At 44.5% G+C, this 21,807-nt stretch overlaps 1 protein-coding gene across 5 annotated transcripts in view; it reads right to left on the bottom strand.

Annotated features, from left to right (window-relative positions):
* Positions 1-422: 422 nt before the first annotated feature.
* ANO10 (anoctamin 10) overlaps positions 423-21,807 on the bottom strand; it is a 232,043-nt gene continuing 210,658 nt past the window's right edge. For 4 of the 5 annotated variants that reach the window (XM_017522513.2, XM_037733452.1, XM_017522449.2 and 1 more), the window contains one exon: positions 423-1,060. In XM_017522513.2, the coding sequence (XP_017378002.1) occupies positions 992-1,060 (69 nt within the window). In that variant the 3' untranslated portion in view covers positions 423-991. Of the gene's footprint in view, positions 1,061-2,588; positions 2,683-21,807 lie in introns of those variants that run through there. The other variant, XM_037733389.1, reaches the window with a different exon arrangement.

Below are 21,807 nucleotides of genomic sequence, written 5' to 3'. Positions count from 1 at the left end.
CAACACTGGTGGGAAGGGCTGTCCCCATGGGCAGACCTGGCCTACATGGCACTCTTGTGCCTTGAATGCAGGACAGTCCATGGACACAGCTAGGGAGGTGGGTAGCACCACTGGGCAAGGAGGGCCCTTTTCTCTGCAAGCCCAAGCCCAGGGCAGGGCACCGGGAGTGGCTGCTAGCCCTTGGCTTGGCACCATGGGTACACCGTGCATGTGAAAGCAGCCCTAGTGTCCCTGTAGGTAGGCACCACCACCAGCAGTAGCAGTTCTCGAAAATGGCCTAGGCTTCAGCTACAAGCTTTGGTACCTGGCCTCCAGCCAAGCCCCCCATCCTGGGCTACTGATCTCACTGCTCCACCTTCAGTGACCTCACCCAGTGCTTGTTTCAGAACAGGGCAGCCCATCACAGTCCCCATTGCAGGCAGTAGGAGTCAGAGAGTTTGCCTTTAATAGCTCAGTTACTACTGTTAATGTTGATAAAGGGTCTGTTAACATATTGCAAAAGAGAACCAGAAAAGAGGTTCAGTGTGGGTGCGCCCTGTTCACTCTCAACTGAGGCGCCTGTGATGAGTACAGGGGGCACACACACCATCCCCAACCTGTCCATGGGTCCCTGGGCCATGGCGGGGTCAGGAGTGACACTACTGTGAAGGGAACATGAAGAGCTGGTGGCTCACTCATGGTGAGAGGCTAAAGGGCAGCAGTGGCTCTCAGCAAAGTTGGCAGCTGGAGCAGCATGTGGGTCCTGGGAAGGAACTGGGAAGGAGCAGACACAGCGTGGCTGGGGGAACTGCCAGGAATTGCCAGGGATACTGAGCCGGGCCCCTGCAACACTGAGAAGGGCACTTGCCACATGGGAGCCACTTCATTTGGCTAAGCATTGGGTCTGGGTTCAGGAGTCACGATGCCGCCCTGGGTACCCCCCATGCCACCATGCCAGGTGTGGCACAGACACAGGTCTCTGTCAACAGGGGCAGCTGGGCACACCGGGCACTCAGGTTGCCTTCTCCTTCCCGCTTTCCTTTGGTTCCTCCTTCAGGTTCTCGGTCACAAGCTTCATTTGCTGTCAAGAGAAAATAGGACACCAGGTGAGCCACACAAGTCTGAGAAGTAGCACCTAAGTAGTGGCAGAGGTCCCCGCTCTCTGTGGAAGCCTGGGCAGCAGTTTTGACCCCAGGGAAGTGGTGGCTCTCTGATGCTGCCTGCAGCTTCCTGCAAGTCCCTGGGTCTGACTCTGAGGAGATGGGAGACTGTTGGTGTGGATGGAAATGCAGTGTTTCACTGTGTGAGCCCAGACAAGCAGGGATTTTAAGGACACTGAAATGAGAAGCAGCTGGTGTCTCCGCCTCCCTGGATGGCCAGGATGAGGGGAATAGCGGTACAGGGCCTCAGAGAGGACAGGGCAGAGGCTTGGGACCAAGTATTTGCTTTGCCCCTGTGCGCTGATCGGACCTGGCAGTTTGACCTCACTGAGCCAGAGTTTCCAAATCTGCAGTGAGAGCAATGGTACCTATTTTGCAGGGCAGCTGCAAGAATTGTTGTCCATGAAGTTCCTGGCCCAGAACAGATGTCCTCAAATCATCAGATGTTTCTCACCAGACTTTTGTCATTAGGATAGCCATAGGACTTACCCTCACCCCTCTGCCCCCATCCTCACTGAGAACAACCCATGAAGGCTCCCAAGGGTGACGTCAAGATAGAGGCAGCCTCCTGGAGGACAGGATGGAACACTTCCAGGGAGGTGTCAGAAGGGAGAGCCTGTGCCCACAAGTCAGGCAGTGGCGTGGTGGGGCAGTCCTGCTGCTCTCACCCTCCCCTACCGCAGCCCCGAGGCTCCTAGCCACTTTTGTTTTGTGGCTAGAAAACACCACTACAACTCTGTCCTATTTGTTGAATAAATAAATAACTATAATACTGTGGAAGTTGGCTTCAAATACATTTTCAATAACAGAGATTCATTTCTGGAAAAACAAAACTGAGCACAAACACAGCTGGGGCCCCCAGTACCTGGCTACTCATCTTGAGAGCCCCAGTGCCACACAGGGCTAGAAGCAATACCACGGCTTCCTATGGCTTTCAGTGGAGAAGCCCCTTTCATAGACTGTCAATCAACAGCCTTTGTCTCCTGCTTTAATTTATCCTCCTAAGGATCTTTTAGATCTGTAAGTACCTCAGGAAAGTGCTGTCAACCCCTGACCATTCTCATGTTTTCTGAGCCTAACCTGTCTCCCATGAGGCAGCCAGTGATGGCTCCTAGAAGCTGAGCTCTTTGCATTTGGCCTGGGGAGGGGGCTGCCTGGCCCTTGCTCATCCATGTCTAAGCAAGGCTTAGGAGATGGCTTTTGATGAGAAAGGGGAACAGGGAGAGTCAAGGTGATCAGTTTACCAGTGGTGGCGGTGGGAGGGTTCTTTCTGCAGGAGCCACAACATTTCAACAGGCCCAGAGTAGGGGGTAGACACAGGAGTTAACACTGGCCCTGGGACATGCCCTGTCCAACTGACCCACAGCTGCAAGATTTCTATAACCTTCATCCTGCCAGGATGTTAGAGATGGAAAAATATAGTTCACAAACCTAGAGAGGCTGAACTGCCACGTCCCGTAAAAGTCTCCCCAGTTTTTTGCATCTGCTACCTCTTCCATTACTAACATTTTAGGTCTTCTCACAAGCCCATGATGCCTGTTAACTAAAGATATAAAATATCACCATAAATAAAAACTGTAATATTTCAGCCCAGGTTCACTGCAGACTCTTCTAGCTGTTATCATTTAATACTTTCGGGACTTTTAAAATGTGTCTCTCTTTTTTTTTTTTTTTTTAAGAGACAGGGTCTCACTCTGTTGCCCTGTTGCCCAGGTTGGAGTGCAGAGGCATGATCACACTGCAGCCTCAAACTCCTGGGCTCAAGGGATCCTTCCACCTGTTTCTTGAGTAGCTGAGACTACAAGCACAAGCCACTGCACCCAGTAAATTTAAACTAAAACAATAATGAAGACAGAACATTCCCCAGCTTGTCACGGAATCTTGAAGCCACATTTCCCTGTCATTACACATGAGGAAAAAAATCAAAATGAGAGCATCTGAGGCTCCTTTCAAGGCATGTGTGGCTGGAAGCCCCATGAAGTCAGACACAGAAGCATCCAGCAGCTCTCTCGGAGGGGCCCCCTCCTCCACAGTAGCCAGAGTGGATGGGCCTTCTCCTCCGAATGACCAAGCCGGACGTGACTTTTGTCTCGTTTCCCGGGGCTACTTCTGTGGAGCCCCCAACTTGTCCTTATAACTAATGTGCCCATGAGGGGCTTCTTCAGTGTCCACAGCCCCTTCTCTCAGGCCCAGGGTTGGGGGCTTCACCCAAGTTCAGGGAAGGAACTCAGAGCTCACTTGGCTGGGCTCCTCCCACCTGCAGTGCCTGCCTTGCTCAGGGCAGCGCCTAAGAGCCTGAGGATGTCCATGAGGTCACAAGGTCATCTGCACTGAACCGCACTGCTGGTGGTAAAGGTAGAAAGAATGGCCAGGGACCCTACATTACTCCCTTGCCTCAGGCCAGGCAGGAGCCGTTTGCACATCTCTGCTCTTTCCTTCACCTGTCCTAGAGCAAAGCTTCTTTAAAAGCCACGAATGACCAAACCTCACTGGAGTTCAGTAATCCCTGAGTTGGCCCAGGGATATGAGAGTCTCAAGGCCAGCTTGGCAGCCAGGAGAGCAGTAGGCACAGGAAGGCTGTGCTTCCAGGGCCTCCACAAGGCAGTGGTGGACCAGGTGATTTCTTTCCAAGGATACTCTCCCTCCCAGGGCCATGGTATGGAGGGGGCTCAGCTCGACTCCCTGGGTTGCCTGTGCTCACAATACCCAGCTGGGAGACTGAGCCAATGGCAGAACCAGACATTAAAACCTGCAACTAAAGTCCAAAAAAAACCCCAAGCAATCTGGAGGAAATGAGCTGCAAAAACTGAGGTGAGTTAAATTGTCATGAAGTCAGTGGCTGACATCTACACTTTTTCTGTGTAAATGGGGCAGGCCTCCACCTCCCTTGGCTGCAAATGGAGTCAGGAGCCACAGATACTTGTTACTGGCTGGCTGGCCCTAAGATGCCTTCTCTTAGGTAAACCAATTTCTATCTATCACTCATGAGTCTGCAACCCTCAGTATGGGGGTCATGTGACTTGCAACAAGAATATCCCATTTGTCTTCCATGTAGTGACTGTTACACAAACTTGCCCTCCTGGTGAAGAGGCCTAGCCACAGTCCTGGCCCAAGGCACTTCCCACACCCTCCCCGAAGGGGAAGTGGTGAGCAACAGCAGAAGTGATGTCAGGATCACAGAATTTATGATTAGGAAGGAACCTTGACCAACAGTCAGTCTGATGGCCACTTAAGAATCCTGAGACCTGGTGAAATGCAGGTCCTGTAGTCGGTTCTAGACTCGCTGAATTTTTAACGAGCACTTGAGTTCTTCCACTGGCCACCCCAGGATTGCAAGTGTCTGATTTGTCATCTGTCACGTTTCACAAATAAGCAAGCTGGGGCCACAAGGGTTGAAACAGATTTCTCCCAGGCCACACTGCAGGCTCTGGTTGAGTGGGCTGGGACAGTCCCTAGGAACAAGTCTGCCTCTGGCAGCTCAGCTCTTCAGCTTCTTCTCTTTAACAAACCTGGCTGGAGGGTGGGTGGGGTGGGAGGGAGCAACATTATCCCCTTAAAAAAACCTGGCTTCTTTGGGGACACTTAAATTAAAACCTTCATAAAAATATAAGCAAGATAATAGAGCTGACGACTTCTCCAAAAAAGTATCAAAATGGAGAGAATGGAATTTTCCCCTAACTTGTGACTCATTAAAACACTCATGCTCCAAATTATTCTTTAAAAAACACTGACAAATTTTTTGCATCATTATTAGTAACGGTTATAACAGGAACCTAATCATTAACTGTGTTGGCTAAACGCACAGCTTGACCTGAGGAAGACTGTGTGACCAGACCCCATTTTCTCTGTGGAGAAGTACAGAAATATTTTCTGAGAATTGTAACGCTTCCCACAGACCTGGAATGGCCATGGTGGACTCCATAGACTTTGGATAACCATGATGGGCACCACGGACCTCAAATGGCCCCTTCTCCCTCCTAGGCTTGTAGCAGAGACTCCTTCGGGCTGAGCCCACAATCAACTTTAGGATCCTTCCATTCATAGTATTCAGGGAACCACTACCATTAGATTACATCTCCTGCTCAATTTGAAATCTACTCCCTTCTCACCCCTGCCCCACTCTCAAACCACAACCTACAGCCCTTGGCTGAAGGATAGAAAATCCCATGCATCATCAGTTACCGTTCACTAGTGGCCTCATAGGCTCCTGTCCTCTGAGTGCAGGGTGCAGTGGCTGGGATAGAACAAGGCTGCAGGCCACACAGCGTGTCTAGGAATGGAGTTCTCAGGCCAGTTCAGCCCAACAGCAGCACCTGGCTCCCCTGAGTCACCTCAGCCTTGGGTGTGCAGGCCTGAGAACAGAGCATCATGATCCTACTCCCCCACCCAAAGTCTGATTTAATGCATCTATATGCGACCTGGACATAGGGACTTTTCAAAGCTCCCCAAGTGATTCTAACATGCAGCTGAGGTGGAGAGCCATTGCTTGAAAGGAAGCCATCCTCCAAGTCTCCCTGAGAAGGGGAATGGTGGGGAATAAGGGAGGCTTAACTTCCAGCCTCCTCCACTCAAGCCGTGTAAGCACGCCTGATTTACACCTTGCAACCACAAGCAAGAGCTTCTCCACAGGTGTCACTGACGTGGCCCTGGGGACTCACAAGGATAAGCAGCTTATTGAGGACATGCAGTTAGAGTCAGAGCAAAAATCAAGCAACAACCTGACAATTCAGACGAAAAAGGAAAGTAAAGAATGGGGCTTCTCAGGCACCTATTTTCACAAAGACTTTTTATTTGTTATCTCTATTGGAAAGTTTACCTGAAACAGTAATATCATAATGATTAAATCATTACGAAAATATCATAATGATTAAAAAGTCCAAGTCTGTCTGGCCCTGGTGATGGCATATGGCTCTAACCAGCCACAACAGTAGTGGGTAGAGGGGCAGGAAGGTACCTGCGGCAGCCCGTCAACCAATCCTGGAAGGAGTTATGCCTACCTCTCCCTCTGAAGATGTTGCTTCATTTTAACACTTGACAAAACGTAAAAATGTAAGACTTGACAGCAACCACAAGTACCACTGCTCCTGCTCCCACCTCCCACCCCAGCCAGCCTTTCTCCTAGTCGTGCCCATCTCAGGAAGCAGTGCCACCACCAGCCAATATCTCAGACCATGGAAACTTCAGCCATCTCTGCAGATTTCTGTTTCCCCGGCCCAGGCCCTCTACCTGTCATACACCCAGTGCTCCTGCCTCCCTCCTCAAGGCTGTGCCCCTGCCTGCACTGAGACCACGTCCCAGACTGTCCCACTCTTGTCCCAAAGCAGTCCAAGCAGGGTTTTAAATGGGGGGCTGAGTATGCCATTCAAAGGTGCCCATCACACTGTGGACTGCAGTTCACCTCTTCTTGTCTGTCATCCTCGTCCCCTGCTGCCCTTCACTCTAGCCTTGGTTCTGCTCCAGCCACCAGCTCCCTCCACCCAGGCTTGCCTGCCCTGTCCAAGTTTTGCTGGCAACTGCTTTCTGCCACTCAGTCCTCAGCCTGTCTCTTCCCCATCCCTCTATTTCCTCCTCCCCTGTCACCATCACATCCCTCTATTTCAATTCTTGTACTCCTCTGATTACCATTTGCTTTATTCTTTGTTTTTTTTTTTTACAATTTTTTTTTCTGTCTTATATGTTCTATCCTTCCTGTTATGTGATCTCTAGAGAGTAGGGCCATGACTAGAGCCTGGGGCCTATGACAGTGCCCGACACCGAGTTGGTGCTCCATGAATGCTGTGGAAGACGGACCAGCTTGCAATCTGCAGTAGCAGCCAGAGAATTTCTAATTCAGCCAGTTACCTCAGTGTAATTCTGATGAACTTGTCAAGCCTCTTTTTTCATGAAAGAGAAAAGCCTCTTTTCTCATGTAACACATAGTCAAGTTCTTGAAGTCAACATCACTCTCTGGCCCGCAAATTTGCCAATCCCATGTATGGGATCATAGAAAACACAACAGTAGCATGGGCTTGATGCCAGAAGCACCAGGTTTCAGGGTTCCCAACAGCTACCTGCCCTGGTAACAATGCAGATTGGGCCCCAGCCTAAGGTTTTGACTCAGAAGCTGGTGGGGGTGGGTGGCAGAAATCATGGTTAACAAGCTCAAGCTGGGTGGGGGTCAGGGGTGGGATGTGGGGGAAGAGTGTGACAGAAATGATGGTTAGCATGCTCAGGTGTGGCTCTGGTGAAGGGAAAGGTGGTCTGCAGTTATAGTTGTGTGGGAGGAGGACGGTGCCAAATTATCAGCTTGGTCCCAGCTAGAAACAAAGACTCCTCCAAGAAAATCAAATCTCACTCCAGAATGGCTCCTGCTCACACAACAGGAGACATGTGCGGGTGCCTATGACACAGTTAATTAACTGCACGAGCTGACCCTGGGGTGGGTGGATGTCAGTTCAAAAAGAGGAAAAAAAAGGTATAATGTCTGTTTCTCAAATGATCTTTGAGCCCTGCTTTCTCTGCACATCTGGGTTTCGGAGCAAAATTTCCCAAAACAGAAGTTAAAGGACTTTGAAAGTAGATATTTTGAGACTGCAAATTACTTCCCATGGAGAGTGAAGATCCCACAGAAGCCAGAGGCTTGCATTCCAGCCATGCTCAGGCACACACTTGTTCTGATGCTTCTGGAACAGGAAGCCAGTCATGTCTGATTAACTACAGCTGCCTCTCAAGTCTGGGCTGTTGGAATCCTCACACACTTGCCAATGCTACAGGCCATGAGGTTCCACACATGGACAGAAAGAGCTGGATGCTAATACAAAATGACCAAGCATAACTGACCCACCTCCCTGGGTCTGGAAAACGTGGTCAGGGACAGTGAGTCCTCATCAGGGCTGCTCGTCACCTCTGTTCTTTCATGTTCTATTAGTGGGCACTGGTATTTTCTCCAAGTTATGGATACCCCAAACATACACGAAATCACCTAGCAACTAATCTAGCAGACTCTTCTGCAGAACCCTCAGGCTTCAGCATGGAGTGAACGCACCCATCTAGATGGTTTCTCCAGGCTGTGGGGCTCAGGCCTATGGGTCTGGGCATCAGTCCTATGCTTCCCAGGGTTCCCGGTGCCAGGCTAATGCCAATCTTGGCTACTTACCTCCCCATTTCCTGCATTTCTAATTGCTCTTGTACAGAAAAACCTCTTTTTACCTCCTTTGTTGGCATAACTTTTAATGTCTGTTATATTACCTGTGTGTAGTTTAAATTTATAGAGATCAACACTTACATCATATTGCCTGCCAGGCACTGTTCTAAACGCTAGGCACATATGATTTACTCCTTATAAGTACCCTATGAGAGATATACTCTTACATTTTAAAGAAAAAACAGAGGCACAGAGAGGTTGAGAAACTTGCCCCAAGTTATAGCAGGTTTGAGCCCAGGCTGTCTGGCTCCAGAGCTGGCTCCTAACCTTCAGGCCGCCCTGGACCTGCCCTGATGTTGGATCTAGACATTTCATTTTTTGTACTATAATAATATCACCCAACTATCCACTAGGGTTGACTGTGCTTTGAGATTCAGATTCAACTGGATCATACTTCCCATCCATCAGGTCTTGCAAGTATATTTGAATTACTGGTGTGTATCCAATTGTTACACCTGGCTCAGATTTTCTGCCTCTGCTAAATCTCTGAAACCATGGCAGCCTGGCTCCAAATACATCAGGTTAACCCTATCCTGATCTGTATGCACACATCTTAGCAAGATATTAAAGAGTGCTTAAAACTTTAAGAATCAATTTTTTGGCCGGGGGTGGTGGCTCACACCTGTAATCCCAGCACTTTGGGAGGCTGAGGTCGGTGGATCACCTGAGGTCAGGAGTTCAAGACCAGCCTGGCCAACATGGTGAAGCCCCGTTTCTACTAAAAATACAAAAAAGTTAGCCAGGCATGGGCATCTGTAATCCCCGCTATTCAGGAGGCTGAGGCAGGAGAATTGCATGAACCCGAGAGGAGGAGGTTGCAGTGAACCAAGAATGCACCATTGCACTCCAGCCTGGGTGACAAGAGTGAAACTCTGACTCAAGAAAAAAAATTAATTTTTAAAAAATATCCAGAAGTCCTTGATTATATATATATATATATATATATATATATATATGTATGTGTGTATGTGTATATATATGTATACACATATATATACACACACATATATACACATATATGTATACACATATATGTATATACATATACATGTATATATACGTGTGTGTATATATGCGTATATATACATACATATATATGTATATATACACATATATATGTATATATCTGTGTGTGTGTATATATATGTGTATACATATATATATATATACACACACAAAGAAAGGCTTCTAAAGGGAACAAGAATGAGAAAATGTGGAAACTGTAGTGAAACAGTTGGCAAAATCACAAATGCTTGAGCAGCTGAAACTCAGAAACTTAGGCACTTCCTTCAAACAAAAATGATTTAGACCAAGTCTCTTACTCTCCTAGCTAAAAGAAGCAGGTGAATCCTTGAAATCACAACTTCCTCAGAATCCTCTGGCAGGACTCCCTGGACTCCAGAGTCAGAGAGAGCAACAGGACAGTTTATTCCCTACTTGTCCACGGCAAGCTACAGGAGCCTGGGGGAGAAGGGCGTCTTCCTAGAACAGAAGTTCCTTGAGGGATAAATTTAATGCTGTATAATATTTTTTGTTTGTGTGTTTTTGTTTGTTTTTAGAACTTTGTCATATTCAATATTTTTAATAAATAAAAAACAGGCATGTGCTTTAAATATTATCCAACTTATTACTAATTGCACCCCATTAAAAGGTGTGACCTGGAGGAAAGAGAATGGAAAGACAGTCCCTTGGTGGTTCAGTGCTGTGTGTGCCTCAGATGTGTCCTGATGGCCTCTTGTCACCAACTGTTGGTGATGGAGAGCTGCTGAAGAACATCTCCAACAAAGAGCACAGGAGAATTAGAAACCTCAATCTGCAAGGGACTGCAGTTTACTAAACACATAAAAGGGAACAGAAACATTAATAAATTATTCAGGAACAAGAAAGGTTAAAATAAGCCATGTCTCCACTAGATGAAGAGAAAAAGCTGGTAACAGATGTTACTTAAAAGGCTGAATTGAATGGACAGTTTATCAAAACATCCCGATATGAGCATGGAGAACGGTGGGCTTGGGGGTACCTTGGGGCCATCTACCAAGGGGACTAGATCAGTGGCCTGAGGCTGAGATGGGGGCAGTATTTTGACACTTGTAAAGTAGAGGTGTAATTGTAAATAAAAGGAATCAAAGTTCCTAACATTGAAAGCAAACTATGATTAATCTTAAGGAAATAATATAATTAGTTCTGGAATGACCATCAACTATGTGTATTATGGCAACATAGGTAAGAGAGCAACAAAGAGTGAGGAAGACACAGAGTGATGTCCCCAGATGGAAGGACCAAGAAGACAAATGAAGGTGGTACCAATTCTGAGAAAGGGAGGAAATTTTCATATTTTTCCAAATAATAATGTAAAAATAACATGTAATCAGTTTGCCTCCAAATCATAGGGCAAAGAATGAAGTTTCTTTTAAAAATGACTTTGCATGGCTTCTTTCTAGTTTCACTGTACCTAGATCTACAAATGTGATGTTACTTTGCAAACAGAAGTGCAAAGAGGAGATCTTCCACCCAGGTTTTGCTGCAATATGGTAGTGAGCTGTTTCAGAAGCCAGTAAGATCTACAATCTTCTTACTATCCTCTGCCCTATGATACTGACACATTCAGTGATGTTCCTAGGACATTGTCCCAATTGTTCAGGTCATCTAGATGACCAAGAGCAACTGGTCTGGAGGACATATTTCCTTGACAAGACTTACACTGCATCACTTCTTTAAAAAAAAAAATGAAATTACTTGTTTTTGAGACAGGGTTCCACTCTGTCACCCAAGCTGGAGTGGACAGCAGTGGCACCATCACAGCTCACTGCAGCCTCGACCTCCCGGGCTCAGGTGATCCTCCTACCTCAGTCTCATGAGTAGCTAGGAGGCTGGAGTGTGCCACCACACCCAGCTAAGTTTTTTGTGTATTTTGTGTAGCTGGGATTTCACTATGTTGCCCAGGCATGTCCTAAACTCCTGGTTCAAGTGATCTGCCTGCCTCGGCATCCCAAAGCACTGGGATCACAGGTGTGAGCCCCTGCACAGGGCCCACAGCATTCCTTCTTCAGGAAGGCGCTCCCTCCTCCTTGCTAGGGAGGAAGGGTGCCAAGTCCTTCAGGAATAACTACTTCCTGTCCGGAAGCTCTTGGAGCCAAGAAGTGAAGCAGCATTGTTCTTTCACAGGCCAGGGAGCCCCCTGTGTTGTCACACAAGTCACCTGGGGCCCTTGGAAGATGAGAACCAGAGAGGTTTGTGACCATCCAAGGCCAAGATGCCCATCTAACCAGCCCTCATCTTTTATCTGCAGGTTCCAAGTTGATAGCTAGAGAGCCAGGGCTCAGGTTCAGGCTGGGAGAGAAGGCATGGCCAAGCCCGTGGACACCAAGCACAAGCAGCTGCTCCAAAGAAACCCCCACAGGTTCCTTCAGTGTAAGCCATGGCTGGGTGACATTTACAGATCCAAGAACTGAAACCTTGACAGTTTGGTTAGATCAAGGCATGACACAAAAGCTTAAATGCCCAAAGAATAGAAATAAACTCCCTTAAAGTAAAAAAGTCTCTAAAAGGATAATGGTTGACTTGACTATGCTTGACTTTGTGTAGGAACAACATGGTAAGTGTTAGCTGGGGTGGCACAGTGATGGTGATCTGAGAAAGATTCCTTGGTGGTCGGAGGTAATACAGTGTCTAACCTCCCACTGGAGTCCTAACTCACGGAGTATGAGGGGACACAATTTCACTGTGGCTTGAGAAAGAAACTCAGTTTAGAAAGTTAAAGGGTGAGGTAAGCAGCCTACTAAATGAAATGCAGGAGACAGTCCACTGCCCAAATCAGGGTTTCAACACAACTTAGTAAACATTACTCTTAACTAGAAAGGGAGAATCACCTTTAATCTAAAAAAACACTGTCAGTGGCCACAAGGAAAGTGAAAGTGGGATGAGTAGTAGCAGCTGCCAAAGGGTGAGCTCCTTCTCTGCCCAGAGAAGCTCTGCACCCACTTTATGCACACCTGGGAAGGTAAAGGAGGCACTCAGGCATCAAAGGACCCCTGGTGGCTGCAGAGGGGATTGGTTCCATTCTTCAGAAATACGAAGCCCATCACCAAGGGGAAAACAGATCCTTATGAAATGCAGCTACAATGGCAGGCTACAGAGAAAGTATAAATGTTTCCCATCACCTTCACAATCTTTCCCAGGGCAGTTTTCCCTACATCTGAACACTGTATTGCCCTTTGATAAATGCAAACATCTATATCCTCTATAATGTCATTTGAAATTTCAATATTACCATTATGAGTAAAACAAAATTGATAATTACAACATTATGATTTTTTAAATGCTATATCCCCTCACTGCACAAAAGATTACCATGTACCCTTCCCCCCAGAGCAGGGCCCTGTTCCTGGCCAAGTGAGAAGGGCTGCCCTGGGTGCTGATGGCTGTGAGTCATCAGAATTGCTGGCACTGGACATCCCTCCTATAGAGCCTGGGTAAAGCTGGAGCCAGGAATGGTTGACTTGACTATGCTTGATTTTTGTGTAGGAACAACATGGTGTGAGGCAGGGATTCTAGTCTTATATCAGACAAAACAAACTTTAAAACAACAACAGTTAAAAAAAAAAAACAAAGAGGGACATTATATAATGATAAAAGAACTGGCCCAACCAGAAAATATCACAATCTTAAATATATATGCACCTAACACTGGAGCTCCCAAATTTATAAAACAATTACTCCTAGACATAAGAAATGAGATAGACAGCAACACAATAATAGTGGGGGACTTCAGTACTCCACTGACAGCTCTAGATAGGTCATCAAGACAGAAAATCAACAAAGGAACAATGGACTTAACAATTATACTCTAGAACAAATGGACTTAGATATTTACAGAACAGTCTACTCAACTGCACAATATACATTCTACTCATCAGCACATGGAACATTCTCCAAGACAGACCATATGATGGGCCACAAAACAAGTCTCAATAAATTTAAGAAAATCAAAATTACAGCAGGTACCACAGTGGAATAAAAGTGGAAATCAACTCCAAAAGAAATCCTCAAAACCATGCAATACATGGAAATTAAATAGCCTGCTCCTGAATAATCATTGGGCCAACAGTGAAATCAAGATGGAAATTAAAAAATTATTTGAAGACAATAATAGTGAAACAACCTATCAAAACCTCTGGGATACAGCAAAGGTGGTGGTAAGAAGAAAGTTCATAGCATTAAATGCCTACATCAAAAAGCCTGAAAGAGCACAAACAGACAATCTAAGGTCACACCTCAAGGAGCTAGACAAACAAGAACAAACGAAACCCAAACCCAACAGAAGAAAAGAAACAGCCAAGATCAGAGCAGAACTTAATGAAACAAACAAAAACAATACAAAAGATAAATGAAACAAAAAGCTGGCTCTTCAAAAAGACAGACTAATAGTGAGATTAAGAAAAGAGAAGATCCGGCTGGGCTCGGTGGGTCACGCCTGTAATCCCAGCATTTTGGGAGGACAAGGCAGGTGGATCATGGGGTCAGGAGTTTGAGACCAGCCTGACCAACATGGTGAAACCCCATCTCTACTAAAAACACAAAAATTAGCCCAGCATGGTGGCATGTGCCTCTAATCCCAGCTACTTGGGAGGTTGAGGCAGGAGAACCACTTGAACCCGGGAGGCAAAGGTTGCAATGAACTGAGATCTNAAAAAAAAAAAAAAAAAAAAAAAAAAAAAAAAAAAAAAAAAAAAAAAAAAAAAAAAAAAAAAAAAAAAAAATATCCAAATAAGCTTAATTAGAAATGAAATGGGAGATATTACAATCGATATAAAAGAAATACAAAATGCAGAACCAGTACAGAAATACAAAAGATCATTCAGGCTACTATGAACACCTTTACATGCATAAACTAGAAAACCTAGAGGAAACAGATGAATTCCTGGAAATGTACAACCCTCCTAGTTTAGACAAGGAAGAAACAGAAACTCCGAACAGACCAATAAGAAGCAGTGAGATTGAAATGGTAATTAAAAAGTTACCAACAAAAAAGAGAATCCAGGACCAGATGGATTCACAGCTGAATTCTACCAGACATTCAAAGAACTGGTAACAATCCTATTGACACTATTCCAAAAGATAGAGGAGGGAATCCTCCCTAAATCGTTCTATGAAGCCAGTATCACCCTAATGCCAAAACCGGGAGGACATAAAAAAAGAAAACTATAGACAATATCCCTGATGAACACAGATACAAAAATTATCCACGAAATATTAGCTAACAGAATCCAACAGCATATCAAAAAGATAATCCACCATGATCAAGTGGGTTTCATACCAGGGATGCAGGGATGGTTTAACATCTACAAGTCAATATGTGATATACCACATAAGCCAAATTAAAAACCAAAATCTCTGGTTTCATACCAGGGATGCAGGGATGATTTGACACCTGCAAGTCAATAAAGTGATATACCATATAAACAGAATTAAAAACAAAAATCACATGATCATCTCAATAGATGCAGAAAAAGCATTTGACAAAATCCAGCATCCCCTTATGATTAAAACCTTCAGCAAAATCAGCATAGAAGGGACATACCCTAAGGTAATAAAAGCCATCTATGACAAACCACTGCCAACATTTTACTGAACAGAGAAAAGTTGAAAGTATTTCCCCTGAGAACTGGAACAAGACAAGGATGCCCACTTTCACCACTTCTATTCAACATAGTACTGGAAGTCCTAGCCAGAGCAATCAGACAAGAGAAAGAAAGAAAGGGCATCCAAATTGGTAAAGAGGAAATGAAACTGTCGCTGTTTGCTGATGACATGATCATATACCTAAAAACCCCTAAAGACTCATCCAAAAAGTTCCTAGAACTGGGACATGAATTCAGCAAAGTTTCTAAATACAAAATTAATGTGCACAAATTAGTAGCCCTGCTACATACCAACAGTGACCAAGCTGATAATCAAATCAAGAATTCAGCCCCTTTTATAATAGCTTCCCCCCCAAAAAAAAGAAAACCAGTAAAATATTTAGGAATATACCTAACCAAGAAGGTGAAAGACCCCTACAAGGAAAACTGTAAAACACTGCTGAAAGAAATCACAGATGACACGAACAAATGAAAACACATCCCATGCTCATGGATGGGTAGAATCAATATTGTGAAAAAGATGATACCACCAAAAGAAATCTACAAATTCAATGCAATTCCCATCAAAAGACCACTATCATCCTTCACAGAACTACAAAAAACAATCCTAAAATTCATATGGAACTAAAAAAAGAGCCTGCATAGCCAAAGCAAGACTAAGCGAAAAGAACAAATCCTGAGGCATACATTACCCGACTCCAAACTATATGATAAGGCCACAGTCACCTAAACAGCATGGTACTGACATAAAAACAAGCATATAGACCAATCAAACAATAGAGAACCCAGAAATACAGCCCAATACTTACAGTCAACTGATTTTCGACAAAGCAAACAAAAACATAAAGTGGAAAAGGACACCTTAACAAATGGTGGTGGGATAATTGGCTAGCTACATGTAGAAGAACAAGACTGGATCCTCATTTCTCACCTTATACAAAAAATCAACTTATATCTAAGACCTGAAACCATAAAGATTCTAGAAGATAACATTAGAAAAACCCTCTAGATATTGGCTTAGGCAAAGACTCCATAACAAAGAACCCGAAAACAAATGCAACAAAAAGAAAAATAAATAGATGGGACTTAATTAAACTGAAGAGCTTCTGCACAGCAAAATAAATAATTAGCAGAGTTAACAGACAACCTACAGAGTGGGAGAAAATCTTCATAGTCTATACATCCAACAAAGGACTAATATCCAGAATCTACAGAGAACTTAAATCAGCAAGAAAAAAGCAATCGCATCAAAAAGTGGGCTAAGGACATGAATGGACAATTCCCAAAGTAAGATATACAAATGGCCAACAAGCATATGAAAAAATGTTCAACATCAGTAATGATCAGGGAAATGCAAATCAAAACCACAATGCAATACCTCTTGCAAGAATGACCATAAACAAAAAATTAAAAATAATAAATGTTGGCATGGACATAGTGAGAAGTGAATACTTTTACACTGTTGGTAGGAATGTAAACTAGCACAACCACTATAGAAAAGTGTGGAGATTCCATAAATAACTAAAAATAGATCTACCTAATCTAGCAATCCCACTACTAGGCATCTCCCCAGCAGGAAATAAATTATTATACAAAAAAGATACTTGCACATGCATGTTTACAGCAGCACAATTTGCAAGTGCAAAAATATAAAACCAGCCCAAATGCCCATCAATCAATGAGTGGATAAAGAAAATGTAGTGTATATACCATGGAATACTACTCAGCCATAAAAAGAAACACAATAATGACATTTGCAGCAACCCAGATGGACTTGGAGACCACTGGAGACATTAAGTGAGGTAACTCAGGAATGGAAAACCAAACCTTGTATGTCCTCTCTCATAAGTGGTGGCTAGACTATGAGGATGCAAAGATATAAGAATGATACAATGGACTTTGGGGACTTGGGGGAAAGGATAGGAGGGGAGTGAGGGAAAAAAGACTACACACCGGGTACAGTGTACACTGCTCAGGTGATGGGTGCACCAAAATCTCAGCAATCACCATTAAAGAACTTATTCATGTAACCAAACACCACGTGTTCCCCAAAAACATACTGAAATAAAAAAAATTAAATGTGACAAAGTTCTAAAACAAAACAATCAACTAAACAAAAAATACTATACAACATTAAATTCATCCCTCAAGGAGCTTCTGTTCTAGGAAGACATTTCTCCCCCAGGCTCCTGTGGCTTGCCGAGGACAAGTAGGGAATAAACTATGCTGTTGCTCTCTCTGACTCTGGAGTCTAGGGAGTCCTGCCTAAGGATTCTGAGGAAGTTGTGATTTCAAGGATTCACCTGCTTCTTTTAGCTAGGAGAGTAGGAGACCTGGTCTAAATCATTTTTGTTTGAAAAAAGTGCCTCTGCTTCTGGCTGATGGCCACTCCTCTTCCTGAAAGCAATCTGAAATAAAGTACTTAATTTATTTTTATTTTTTATTATACTTTAAGTTCTGGAGTACATGTGCAGAACATGCAGGTTTGTTACATAGGTATACACATGCCATGGTGGTTTGCTGCATCCATCACCCTGTCATCTACATTAGGTATTTCTCCTAATGCTATCTCTCCCCTAGCCCCCTACCCCCGACAGGCCCTGGTGTTTGATGTTCCCTCCCTGTGTCCATGTGTTCTCATTGTTCAACTCCCACTTATGAGTGAGAACATGTGGTGTTTGGTTTTCTGTTCTTGCGACAATTTGCTAAGAATGATAGTTTCCAGCTTTATCCATGTCCCTGCAAAGGACATGAACTCGTCCTTTTTTATGGCTGCTTAGTATTCCATGGTATACATGCACCACATTTTCTTTATCCAGTCAATCATTGATGGGCATTTGGATTGGTTCCAAGTCTTTGCTATTGTGAACAGTGCCACAATAAACATATGTGTGCATGTGTCTTTATAATAGAATGATTTATAATCCTTTGGGTATATCCTAGTAATGGGATTGCTGGGTCCCATTACTAGGCATTTCTAGTTCTAGATCCTTGAGGAATTGCCACACTGTCTTCCGCAATGGTTGAACTAATTTACCCTCCCACCAACACTGTAAAAGTTTTCCTATTTCTCCACATCCTCTCCAGCATCTGTTGTCTCCTGATTTTTTAATGATTGCCATTCTAACTGCATGAGACGGTATCTCAATGTGATTTTGATTTGCATTTCTCTAATGACCAATGATTATGAGCTTTTTTTCATGTTTGTTAGCCTCATAAATGTCTTCTTTTGAGAAGTGTCTGTTCATTTCCTTCGCCCACTTTTTGATGGGGTTGTTTTTTTCTTGTAAATTTAAGTTCTTGTCAGATGGGTACATCGCAAAATTTTTTCCCATTCTGTTGGTTGTCGGTTCACTCTAATGATAGTTTATTTTGCTGTGCAGAAGCTCTTTAGTTTAATTAGAACCCATTTGTCTATTTTGGCTTTTGTTGCCATTGCTTTTGGTGTCATGGTCATGAAGTCCTTGCCTATGTCCTGAATGGTATTGCCTAGGTTTTCTTCTAGAGTTTTTATGGTGTTAGGTCTTATGTTTAAATCTTTTATCCATTTGGAGTTAATTTTTGTATAAGGTGTAAGAAAGGGATCCAGTTTCAGCTTTCTGCATATGGGTAGCCAGTTTTAAAGGAGGGAGAGGAGCAAGGAAGCAAAAGAGAAAGCAAGAAAGAAGAAGGAAGGGAAACAGAGGAAGAAAGGAGGAAAAGTAAAGGGGAAAGGAAAGGAAAGGAAAGGAATCTTGAGAACTCAGGGAGTTTTGGCTCTGCATAGGCAGCCAGCAACACCTGATCTGAGAAACTTAAATGTCCCCTCACAATAGAGAAAGGGAACCCCACTGTGGGCTGGGTTTCTGCAGGTGGCCTCATTCTCATGAAAAGGTTTCTCTTCCTTGGTAGAGATTCAGGTTACTGCACGGTGTCTGAGAAATAGGCTTTTTTAAAGTTGTGGGTAGGTGTGTACATGTATGTATGTGTGTGTCCAAATCAGCTGCCTCTGGGAAGGAGTCAGGGAGAATGAGCAGGAGCCACGCCTGGGTTGCCCTGTCAGCTCCTCAGTCCCAGCAACCCATATGTATTCCTGGACCCTACAGGTGGCCTGCTGAGGGAAAGGGGGTTCATCCTGGAGAAAGCCACCTGTGAGTAAGGGTGGGGCTTTCCTAGGGGTGGGACTGAAGCCTGGGATCTCCACTGGAAGGACACGGCTAATCTTGAAATGGGAAAGAGGACTAGGAACTTGAGAATGTCCTAATGTGATTGTTTTCTTCACTGGACTCTGGAAACAGTCATACAGTCATATGTCCCTTAACAACGGGACACATTTTGAAAACTATAGTGTCAGGCAATTTTGGTGCACTGTGAACATCAGAGTGCACTTCTACGGACCTAGGTGACACAGCCTACTACACTCCTAGGCTACATGGTATAGCCCGCTGCTTGCTAGGCTGTGAACCTGCACAGCATGTTACTGTACTGAACAGTATAGGCAACTGTAACCCCATGGGAAGTATCTGTGTATCTAAACATAGAAAAGTACAGTAATAATCATTGGAACCACCATGATGTATGTGGTCTGTTGTTGACCAAAACATCGTCAGACTGTAGTTGGTGTCCAGCTTTAAGATCTCCCTTCTAGCTGTAATTGTCCCTCAGCACTCCCACACCTCCAGCCTCTTCTTGGGGTGCTGGGTGGCAGGGAGAGCTTGAGGAGGGCAGAAAGGAGAGCACGGTCAGGTGGAGGTAATGGCTGAGATTTCTAGATCATGTTTGGTGGTAGAGGCCCAACAGGCAGCAGGGAACAGTCTGTAGCTGGGGCTAAGTGAGGAGTAGACATAAGATCCCCTCTCCATCTTTCCCCAGATATTCCAAAGAAAGGTCTGTGAAGAGAGAGAGCAGCTTCTGGGACTAGGTGAGGCATCAATGAATACCACAAACATGGTGGCTCTCAGCGGAAACCATTTCAGGATCAACAGAGCTGTCAATGGCTCACTTCCAAGTGGCCAGTACTGGGTACTGCCCCTTCTATGGGGGAGCTCCTCTGCTAAGGGAGTCCACAGGTGGCAGGACAGCCCCTTTCCTCTGATGGTTTGCTGCACATGCCCTAGCAGGAGTCCCTGAGTGACTGAGTCCTGTGATCTACCCTGTGATGTGCTGGGCTTGTACCCCCAGCAAGAGGCTTCCTGTGGAGATTTGACACTTGGTTTACATATACTGAGGGGACGTGTCTGTGTTTTTCCAACTTCCTTTTTTTTTTTTTTTTTCTCCTGACAATCCTAAATTGGATATTCACCTTTCTTAGAAGAATAGGGTATAATGTCAAACACACAGAAATGTATGCAGTAAGGCAGGGTGCCGCTTCATCTGTGAAAAGTAAATGACTTTTTTACAAACATGTGCACTCTAGGTCTTTGAGAGCAAAGAAATGCAAGACCCTGAATACAGGACCTGGATGCAGAAACTGGGGCATTTGTAACTAACAACCCCTGCATACAGCCTCATCAAACCACACCAGGTTCCTTCTGAGTGTTCAAGTGCTTCAGGGGAGAGTTGGCCTGGGGTGTGTGTGTTAGCACTGGTGGGTTGAGATACAGTTTTGAGAACTACAATGATTATAGAGTTTCACTGGAATTAACCACAGACTCAGTCCCTGTTGGCAGCTAGCATTATGTATATACCCCAGCTGGCAGTGAAGAGAGTGGCACAGCCAGGGTGACAGGGTGCAGCCCTGGGAGATGGCATGTGCGAATGCATGGTCTTATCCCTATTCCTGACCACATTCCAAAGGCTTTTGCGTGTGTGCGTGGTTTTTTTTTTTTTTTGAGACAGAGTTTTTGCTCTTGTTGCCCAAGCTGGAGTGCAATAGCGCGATCTCGACTCATCACAACCTCTGCTCCTGGGTTCAAGCAATTCTCCTGCCTCAGTCTCCAGAGTAGCTGGGATTACAGGCACATGCCACCATGCCCGGCTAATTTTGAATTTTTAGTAGAGACAGGTTTCTCCACATTGGTCAGGCTGCTCTCAAACTCCCAACCACAGGTGATCTGCCCACCTTGGCCTCCCAAAGTGTTGGGATTACAGGCGTGAGCCACTGTGCCTGGCCGGCTTTTTTATGTTCTTACCAAGATAATGGAAATATAATAGCAGCTAATTTCTTACTCTCTATGCAATATCACAGGCTCACACTTTGATCACCTAATGGATACAAAAAGTTCTGATTTTTCCTAGGCTCTGAGAAAACTAAGAAAAACCTTAAGTACCTGGGTGAACTTGGGAGATGTTTTTAGTGAGACCAATAATCCAAACTTAGATATGTTACTGAAAAAACTCATGTTTATGAATTCACAACAGAATAAAAGCTAGAACCTAAAATATTATGGTTCAAGCTATAGAGTACATTCAGAAGTGTATGCAAAATATTAAGAGAAGTAGTAAAACACATTTCACAAGGTCACTTCCCAAAGCCACTATGGAAAGAAGCTAGTCCCAAATACTATCTTCATGCCAATTCCCCGTTTCCATTCACTGCTTCTAAGTCTAAAGCTGTAGCTATACCGTATATTGAGAGCGGCAATGGCTTCCTTCTTTGTTCCTATCACACAAATGTTTTCAGAAACTGGAAAGTTCTATAAAGATGGCATCTAGCCCATGTGACTGGTACTCTTTGGAAGGGAGATCACAGTCATAATTAAGGTTAAACTGTTGGCCAGCATGATCCTGCTTAAACCATATGGCTGCAGACAAATGAACAAAAGTTGTAAAATCTAGAATGTGTTAGAACTCTATCTCCTTGCCTTGCTTTTTAGAAACATGAGCTATCCACCTAATAGGTGTTGAATTAAATATGCTTTCAAAT

Source organism: Cebus imitator, unplaced genomic scaffold (genome assembly GCF_001604975.1).
Source record: "Cebus imitator isolate Cc_AM_T3 unplaced genomic scaffold, Cebus_imitator-1.0 Scaffold0, whole genome shotgun sequence".
NCBI lineage: Eukaryota > Metazoa > Chordata > Mammalia > Primates > Cebidae > Cebus > Cebus imitator.
Note: the sequence above shows the minus strand (reverse complement) of the source record. Positions and strands in the feature narration are given on the sequence as shown.